General features: G+C 37.8%; 1 protein-coding gene across 2 annotated transcripts; it reads left to right on the top strand.

The window, feature by feature from the left end:
• The first annotated feature begins 5,394 nt into the window (after nucleotides 1–5,394).
• LOC122822820 lies at nucleotides 5,395–8,721 on the top strand. 2 transcript variants are annotated; one of them, XM_044101774.1, is made up of 6 exons: nucleotides 5,395–5,470; nucleotides 6,303–6,396; nucleotides 6,496–6,816; nucleotides 6,889–7,054; nucleotides 7,136–7,260; nucleotides 7,637–8,721. In XM_044101774.1, exons 3-6 carry the CDS (start codon nucleotides 6,676–6,678, stop codon nucleotides 7,931–7,933), a joined length of 729 nt encoding a protein of 242 aa, XP_043957709.1. In that variant the 5' UTR covers nucleotides 5,395–5,470; nucleotides 6,303–6,396; nucleotides 6,496–6,675; the 3' UTR covers nucleotides 7,934–8,721. The 2 variants fall into 2 exon arrangements, with proteins under 2 accessions (XP_043957709.1, XP_043957717.1); XM_044101782.1 differs by lacking the exon at nucleotides 5,395–5,470 and having other exon boundaries at nucleotides 6,287–6,396.

Raw genomic sequence — 8,721 nt, 5'->3', positions numbered from 1 at the left:
TGAGCATGCGCACATCGATTCTACGTCACCTACAACTTATTCAGCAGGTTTCTTATCAATACATCCTACCTGCGCACTAGCGCCGACAGATAGACATGCTGCGGTAGAAAAATTTGACGAGAAGCAGCTTTGTGCACGCGTGATTCATTTCCAACATGTACGCAGTATGGAGTTCAGTTCAATTCAAATTTATTTAATCAACGACAGCACAGTAAACAATGCTACATGTGGAAAAACAGTTATTTTATGCATAGGTTTTCTAATCTATACACAGAGGACTTCTTCCCTTTGGTCCTCCACTAAACAGCTTCTTTCTTATCAGTTGGGGCTTTAAAATGTATTGATCTTTGAGAATGTGTTCTTGCATTATTATGCTATAGCCATAAACTACAGGCATCTTGACCATTTTATTTGAAAATATTTTTTGGACAATTCATCATCCAGCAAAACTTATTGTGACAATCGTCAACATAAATTTTGCTAGACAGTAAATTGTCCCAGAAGTGATTACCGTAAACTATATTGTTTTAATACCATTGTAAACTAATATAGTGGCTATAACATAATGATGCAAAAAGACATTCTAAAACATCAATAAACTTCAAATTCTGATGAACATTTAATACTAGAACCGGAAGACAATTTAAATGCCCCAAATAAATTTAAACGTCTTCTAGGACCAGAGGAAGAAAAGGACTTCTTCCCTTTGGGCCTCCACTCAGCAGCTTCTTTCTTCTCAGTGGGGTTTTTATTTTACATCACAATAACATAATAAATGTTGATGAAAAATTACTCATCTGAATTCCTGTTTCTCCTTTTTATTTGTGTCTGAGACACAGTATAATTTTGTTTAGTTTTGTGTGACACATAGCTGCCAAAGTTCCTGCCAACGATGCAGTGCCATGTCGGATTGTATTTCTTGTCAAACTCCTTTTTAACAGAGGCAGCGATATCCTTCTCTATGTTGTACTTCTCCTGATGAGAGTTTCATCAGGTGTCACACAGCAGATTGATGGAATCAGACTCCGGTACCTTCAGTAATGAGCCGAATGGGTTGCTGGCACCATTGCTGGGGGAGATTTGAGATCAAACAGCCTAAAACAGCCTCGCCTGTTCAGTTCGAGTCACTACGTCACACTGAGCCGATGGACACTGAAAGAGCGGAAATGCAGCGAGCTTCTCCTGCTGGGCAGAACTGAGAGAGGAAAATGAGGATTTAACTATACCGTCCTGATGAGAAGCTGCTTTCAGACCCAGATGAACTCCATCCAGCCATCCCTTCATCCATCCATTACTGGTTCCCTCCCTCCATCCATCCTGTTTCTCTCCATCCATTCATCCATTCTGGTTCCCTCCATCCATCCATCCATCCATCCTGATTCCCTTTATTATGGTTTCCTTCATCCATCCATCCATCCTGGTTCCCTTCCATTCCTGGGAATTACGTAACCATTTGGATTTATTTACAGGGATGTTCTCATACTCTGTTAAAATAAAAATGAATAAAACCAGAAAGTCCTTGGAGTTTGTCTTTCAAGTTGAGACCTCACTGCTTCCACATTATATAATTTTGCAGTCTTTGTGACTAATGCACCATCAACTGAGGATTTATGTAATTACTGCATCCTTTGAAAATTTTTGAATGCTTCACTGCTTTGGAAGCTCCAAACAATGACATCCCAAATCAGCAGTGACTAACTTTTGTTGAGATATTTTATAGCAATAATTAAACTGAAAAGTCCAAATGGGTGGATGGCTTGGACTTTGGAACAGTGGAATATTAAGTAAAGTTTTTGAAATCCAATAGGTTTATCAAATTCTACTTTGCTTTTTCCTGATCCAGACAATAAAAATATTTCATTAAAATTCCAGACTTTTCCTAGACCGTGTTGAAAACCTAAGGCTGGGGATACAGTAGTTTACAAATGGTCATAAAACACAATCATGAAGGTAATTAAGGCCCTCCTCAAAAATGTGTACTAGCAATTTTTCAACGGCACAAAAAAATATTTATGGATGTTGTCCGTCCATCCATCCATCCATTTGTCCACAAATATCCAACAATCCATCCATTTCCATGTGAGGCAGTGCCATTATAGATTATATAAAATGATTCTGTCATATCTCTGTTTTATTGACAAAGGAATGCATGGAGCCTCAGTTGATGCTACATTAGTCACAAAGACTGCAAAATTATGCAATATGGCAGCAGTGAGGATTCAGCTTGTGATCACATGGGAAGCGTCCTGATGTCGATTCTCAGTCATCCAGGACATTGAAGTTCCTAACTGCTTAAATAACAGGTGACTGGATTTCTTCTCTTGATTTTTGCTTCTGAAAAATGTTTTCTGTTGTCCTAAATGCTTCTTAAGTTCACACGGGGAAAAAATGATTAGGCCAACTCATCTCACTATAAGCATCAACTAATTACACATATTAAACTGATTTAGTTCAGCCAAAGAATGACACAAATAATGGGTTACAATAATATCTCCTGGTTGTGGCATTACAAGGTGCAAAACATGTTGGACGAAGATATGCCAACATGCACATATATTCAGCAGCTTCTTCATTTCTATATAAAAATCCATTCCATTCAAAAGTTAACAGTTTAGTAAACAGAATCAAAAACTGGATAAACATCACCAGGAAGGGAGGGAATTAATGAAAACCAAAAGACCAAGTGTGCAAAAAGCTGTGGAAAACTACTGCTACACATCAAGATGGATGCAGTAAAATAAAACTTGTATGAAGCTACAAAGGAGTTGAGACTGAGTTTCTAACAGGACCTTGACATTGACCTTCTAACAGGACAATGGTCATTAACACCTAGCCATATATATTTGCTCAAATATATGTAATATTGGCTCGTATAATATTTGAGCAAATGTATAAACTATGCCTCCATTTTCAATATGTCTGTGTGGTACATTTTTCATCATTAGTGCTGCAGGGCCACCTGGGTTGTTGTCTGCATATCATCTATTATTTTCCCCTAAATTCCCTTCCTCCTGTGTGAGCACAGTGGAAAACAAACAGACGCTCATTAGCATGTGTGACCCGCTGGTGGTAAACAGGCTTATTTCCACATGAGTGCAATGTGAGAATGGATTTCACCGGGACAGTCGAGGTAGGTGGGCATTGCCGGGTGCCTTGATGAGAACTTTAATAGGGACTTAACAAATGTAAGTGGACAGGCACAACATTCTCTGGCACAGTGGGGTCATATCGGTACAGTAACCATTTGTTAAAGAGTGACTCACTGTATTTGGACTCTTGGGTGGCCACTGATCATTTCAATTTTTAATGTGCACCTCCTCCCCTTCCAAATGATAATTGACAAAATGCAATGGATGCCAAGTGCTGTCTGCCAGAGTTGAAGTAATGTGTGGCGTTCAAATAATGCCTCTGTGCCCTGCTCTGCAAAGTGATGAAAGCACCCTGTAATTATGGGTTGATCAAAACTGTCAGGGCCTCCTCTGGGGATGGCTTTGTTAACTGTCTGTGTCTCTCAAAGCATCACAGACTGCCAGTTCTCCACCTCCACAACCTGGGCTTCTAACCTCAAAAGACTGCAGCACCTTTACCTGCCTAAAAGTCACTTGTACCAATGAGGGTCATTCCTGATCTACACAGTTGATATGAAAAGTCTACATATCCCTGCTAAAATGCTAAGCTTTTGTGATGTTAAAAAGAGATACCATCCATCCATCCATCTATCCATCCATGCATTGTGCATCCATTCATTCATTGTCTATATAGGAGGCTGTCATTGGACATTGGACAATGGAAGGAAGTCAGAGTCCCTAGAGAGAACCCACAGAAGCACCGGGAGAACACATAAACTTAAAAGAGACCAAGATATTTCAAAACTTTGTCTATGTTGGTTGAAAAACAACTGGATCCTGAAAAACTAAATGAAAAAAGTCAAATAACATTGTAGCATAAATACCATACTACCTTTAAATTAATAAGTTTTGGAAGCATCATTTCAATTGATTTTAACACCTACTTGTTTTGCATTGGAATCTACCAGCATGAAGCATATTATTTCAAGTGCTAGAGTGTCAATATCTGCCCACTCCAATTTAGAAAATACTCAAATCTTTCAGATCTCTTTTGCACAACTTTATTCAAATCATTTTGCAGATTGTCAATTAGATTCTAATCTGGAGTATCTCTGGGCCATTCCAAAACTTTTATGTTCTCTTCCATTATTTTGTTGATGTGGATGCATACATTAAGTAATTGTTGTTGTTGTTCTGAAAAATATGAAGTTCCTCTTCACCTTTCAATAATTTAATAAATGGTTTTGTGGCAACACTGACTTACTGACATTCATAACTCCTTTTAAGTTCCTCAACCCTGAATAAAAATGTATTTCTAATTGAGAAAAAAAAAACCATAATGCTCCCTTTACAATGTTTAACAGTGGTGGGTACGTTGTTCTTAGGTGAAGTTTATTTGTTTCAAACTCAACATTGATTTATTAATTATTGGCAAAATACTGAACCTTGATATAATCAGACTATTTTCCTACATGATAATGAGATTAAAATTTATCTTGTAATTTTCATTTTGTTGCATTTTGTTCTTCAAATCTAAGAACTGACTTCCATTTTGCCGACCTGCTGTTTAGTACAAACACATCACATTTTTCCTTACATTACAAATACCAGTTCTTTCCACAGGAGTATGTGGATTTTTCATATCCACTCTATACCGGCACCTCTTCAGCTCTCCAGGTCAATTTTAAAGTTCAAGACTTTTAAAATATATATTGTTTTGTTTAATGTTATGCAAGACTAAGGATATCAAATGTACATATAAAGTGGATAAAGCTCTTGGGGAGCAAACACATCTTCTAGTCAATATATATCTCAAGCTGCTAATAGAAAAACAAAGTCAATATTTTTGGTAATGCCTTTGCATGTCAATCTATTTCTGACGGATTGCCACAAAAATACATAATATAATACTGCAATTATTTGCTTTCTCCTCCAGATGGCAGCATAATGCCCACTCTAATTGGTTGAGTTAAACATTGCTGCTGGACCACCTACAAAACTCGATTGTGCAGATGAAATAATGGAATATTGCAGAAATTTAGATTTAATACCAAAACTTTTATGAATAATGGTTGTACAATTTCTGGAAAAAAAATATTTACCAAATTTTAAGTAAACATAGAAAGACTACACAGTAAAAATGCCAGTGTTGAAATCTCAGGTGTAGTGTTAAATAAAGAGTGTGAGTGTTGTTTTGACACCACACAGCTTTAAAATAATACTGCCAGTGTAAATTCCGTAAAATTCGCGTTGTTAAATTCCAGTGTTAATTGGTTGGTGTTGCTTAAGCCCCGCCTTCGCGTAACGGCTGCAGAGTTCGTTCTGCTTTCTGTCGTCACGCCAGCAGTCAGTCGATCGGTACGGCTTCATTTCGCCACGAAAGACACAATTCTTTCCTAAAGGTAAGCTAAATATTCATATACGACCATTGTTTCGTTGGAAATGTGCTTTTTAGTTGTAGACTTCAAAGAGTGCACGATATTTAACTAATTTTGCATGGAAAATCCACCAAATTCAAGGTCCCGCCGTTTTGCCTAATCTTGGCGAAAGGTAAATTTGAATTCTGTTATATTTAGTAAGTTCTAGTTGTCGTTTTAAACCATGGATAATACTTGTATATCTGTATTATTTGAAATATTGGCGATGTGTGTATCTAAAAAGCTAACTTTGCAAACGGCTAGCCTCTGAGAGGATATGGGGATGTTTTTTTAAATTCCTTGGCGAAGTTGTTCCTTACGTTAAGGAAGCAGTTAATTTTCCGTAAAATAAAAAAAGTTTTTAATCCAACATAAATGTCGAATGTTTTCAACTCTATATAATTTATGGACTCATTGTGGGTGTTGTCTGGTTCGTCAACTTTGCAATACACTTTTGGGAGGGGACGCAAAAGAGAGCGAAAAAAAAAATCCCCATGTCCACTAGAGGGCTCCGTAGACTGCACCAGAAGCAAAGCAAAAGTATAAAATGCCACGTTACGGCTAGCCGATATGGTAGCAGATTCTGACTAGCTAGCTAGCTCAACACTCTAGCTTGGATGAAGTTTATATAGTTGACAGAGCTGATGTGTTCAAAGTGATAGTGGAAGTGATATATCTGAAAAAACATAATTATTAACATAATGATCATTCAAATAATTAGTAATTGCTGAGAATGGGTTTTCTGTTCATAACCTCTCCTTAATTGGTGTGAGTTTGTTATGTGAAACAGGTATATTCTTTTTGAATTGTGTTTTAGGAGAGTCCCTCCTGTCAATGTCCGCATCACCTGTGCCCTGGGAATTGTCACCCTCTTTCCCAGTTTGAAAAATAATTGCTCACCAACTGGCTATGTGAGTACCTAAAGATCTTTTTCACAATGTGGATTAACCATGTAACTGTCCTTTTGAATACAATGTAATTGACATTTTGTGGTTTCTGTTCTGGGATAGGAACATTTCTCCGATCCTCAAAGTGGACAGGGCTACCTGGCCTATCGATTGAAAAACGTTCAGCGTAACACTGCAAGTGACTTTAAGAGGAACTCCCTGACTGCTCATCAAGGCAGCCCAAGAACTACAAGGCAGACCTCAACATCTGAACAGCTGACAGGTAATAGATGCAAATAAGCAATGTCCATAATGAAGCATGCATCAGACCAGGACGTTGTTAAGGGGAAAATGGAGGCAACATTCAAGCATATGCTACATGATCTGGATCAGTCATCACTCATCTTGGATCACTTCCCAAGATTCTTGGATACACCAGGCTTGGTGAGAAACTCCCAGATTTGATTAACTGAACTTTTGAATTTAGTTTTTTGATGGTATTTTTTCTTCTGTTAGATTGAGCAGGACTTCATCATGCTCTTTGGAGAAGACATCTTGGGGAAGTTTGTTGCAAGATGGCCAACGTTCTACAAACCAAAGGTCATCACTGTCAGCAAAAGCCTTGGACAGAGCGTTCACCTGGATGACCTTCTGTCTGCTCAGGAGGAATCAAGTGATTATGGTATGTATTGATAGATAAATATGTTCAACAGTCTTTTCTATGTATATGCATTCTAAGCATGGCTTGTTATGATTTTATCAGAATGGGACAGCGACTTGGCAGCCATTCTCCTGCTGGTTCATCTCTTGCCTCCAACCGTCAAAGGGAAGAAACATGTAAAAGTTAGTGCAGCTGAGGCAGCTGATCGTGTTGTGAAGTTCATGAAGGTATGTTTTTGACATGAATTATTGTGCTTCACTTACTGTAAATTGATCTAATTTTTACAAGACTGTAAAATGTAAAGTCATTATTTCGCGTTATTTGTATTGTAAATTTATAGTTATTTTTGGAGGGGATGGGAGAGATCAGGGTTAATTTTATGACAAAATGGAACAAAAAATTGGTTATGGGAAAATAATGGCACAAAGAATTGTATGAGCCCATTAGAAATTATCTTTTCACTTAAGCTCACAGGAGTTTCCTTGCAAGTCATATCCCCTTTTGTGGCTTGTTCACAGCTAAAGGAAGGTGGAAAATGTTCTTAATTTGTTGCTAGTGAGGGACTAAAATCATTATTTCTAACGTGCTGTCTTTTAATCTTAGGTTGGAACAAGCATGGCGACACTCCTTGGCAAAGTTGGATCTGCACAGCCCTTCCTCCTCTGCGTTGGAGAGAAGAAGAGCAGTTTTCTGAAGTTCTACATCCTAGATCAGAAGCCCATTCCTTGTGTGGCACAGACTGCAGTGGCTGCCTTCGATGAACTTTTATGGCACACTTTGTGTTTGCTGTGTCCTACGATGCAACCCTCCTCAACTTCTACACATTCATCCAAACAACAGTTTATGGGATTGATGCGGCAACAGCAAAGGAGAGCCCCAGAGTCGAGGAAATCAGAGTGAGAATTAACTCTTAAATATGCCAACATGTTACATTTGTAAGGTTCAGCACAGAAATTCGTCAACTCTTTTTCAGCGTTTGAAATTTAGTCATGCTTTGTATCCAGGGCACAAATTGCATTTTAAACGTGGGGAACATAGCTGTTCATCTGTTTTTTACACGTATTCTGGGTTCAAAAAGCACTTGATGAACGCACATGGAGGTGCTATTGCTATAGATTCTGTTTATGTGGACAATGTTGGAGCAGATAGTGCTGAGACTGATTATGTTTGTGCTGATGACGCATTGAGTAGTACTTCTGTTAGTCAACAAAGACTTCCTAAAAAGAGGCAGTTAATGGACATGTGTAGCTCTGTTATTGCCCAAGTTCAAACATCTGGACTTTCTGAAAATATTGTGCAATCTTTAACTTGTTCAATGGAAGAGGTTGTTAATGATGTTCATATTCAAGCACAGGATGCTGTTCTTACATATCTTTCATCTGAACGGAATGAGCAAACCTTAAACAAAGTCAGAGAATGTTTTGAGAACATGGAAAATCTATTCACACACCTTAACACTGTTTTGTATGAGCTGTGCATTGAAGGTCTGTAATACTGAAATGGGTTTAATAAAAGTTGAACTTTCCATTTCTGTGTATTGTTTTGAATATTTTTTTACCACTGGATTTGGTTGATATTGACACCTTGTGGGGTCAATTATTTACCTTTTTAACACGATATTATATTTGAGGTTAACACTACACTAGTGTTACTTTTGACATTATATTTTAACACCAACACCGTTGTAA

Source organism: Gambusia affinis, linkage group LG02 (genome assembly GCF_019740435.1).
Source record: "Gambusia affinis linkage group LG02, SWU_Gaff_1.0, whole genome shotgun sequence".
Classification (NCBI taxonomy): Eukaryota; Metazoa; Chordata; class Actinopteri; order Cyprinodontiformes; family Poeciliidae; genus Gambusia; species Gambusia affinis.
The sequence above is the reverse complement of the archived record's forward strand: the minus strand, read 5'-3'. Positions and strand labels throughout refer to the sequence as shown.

Coding starts and splice junctions, on each gene's coding strand:
- LOC122822820 (XM_044101774.1), top strand. CDS start 6,676: ATGTCCATAATGAAGCATGCATCAGACCAGGACGTTGTTAAGGGGAAA. Junction 6,817..6,888: donor TCTTGGATACACCAGGCTTG/GTGAGAAACTCC, acceptor TTCTTCTGTTAG/ATTGAGCAGGACTTCATCAT. Junction 7,261..7,636: donor GTGTTGTGAAGTTCATGAAG/GTATGTTTTTGA, acceptor TTTTAATCTTAG/GTTGGAACAAGCATGGCGAC.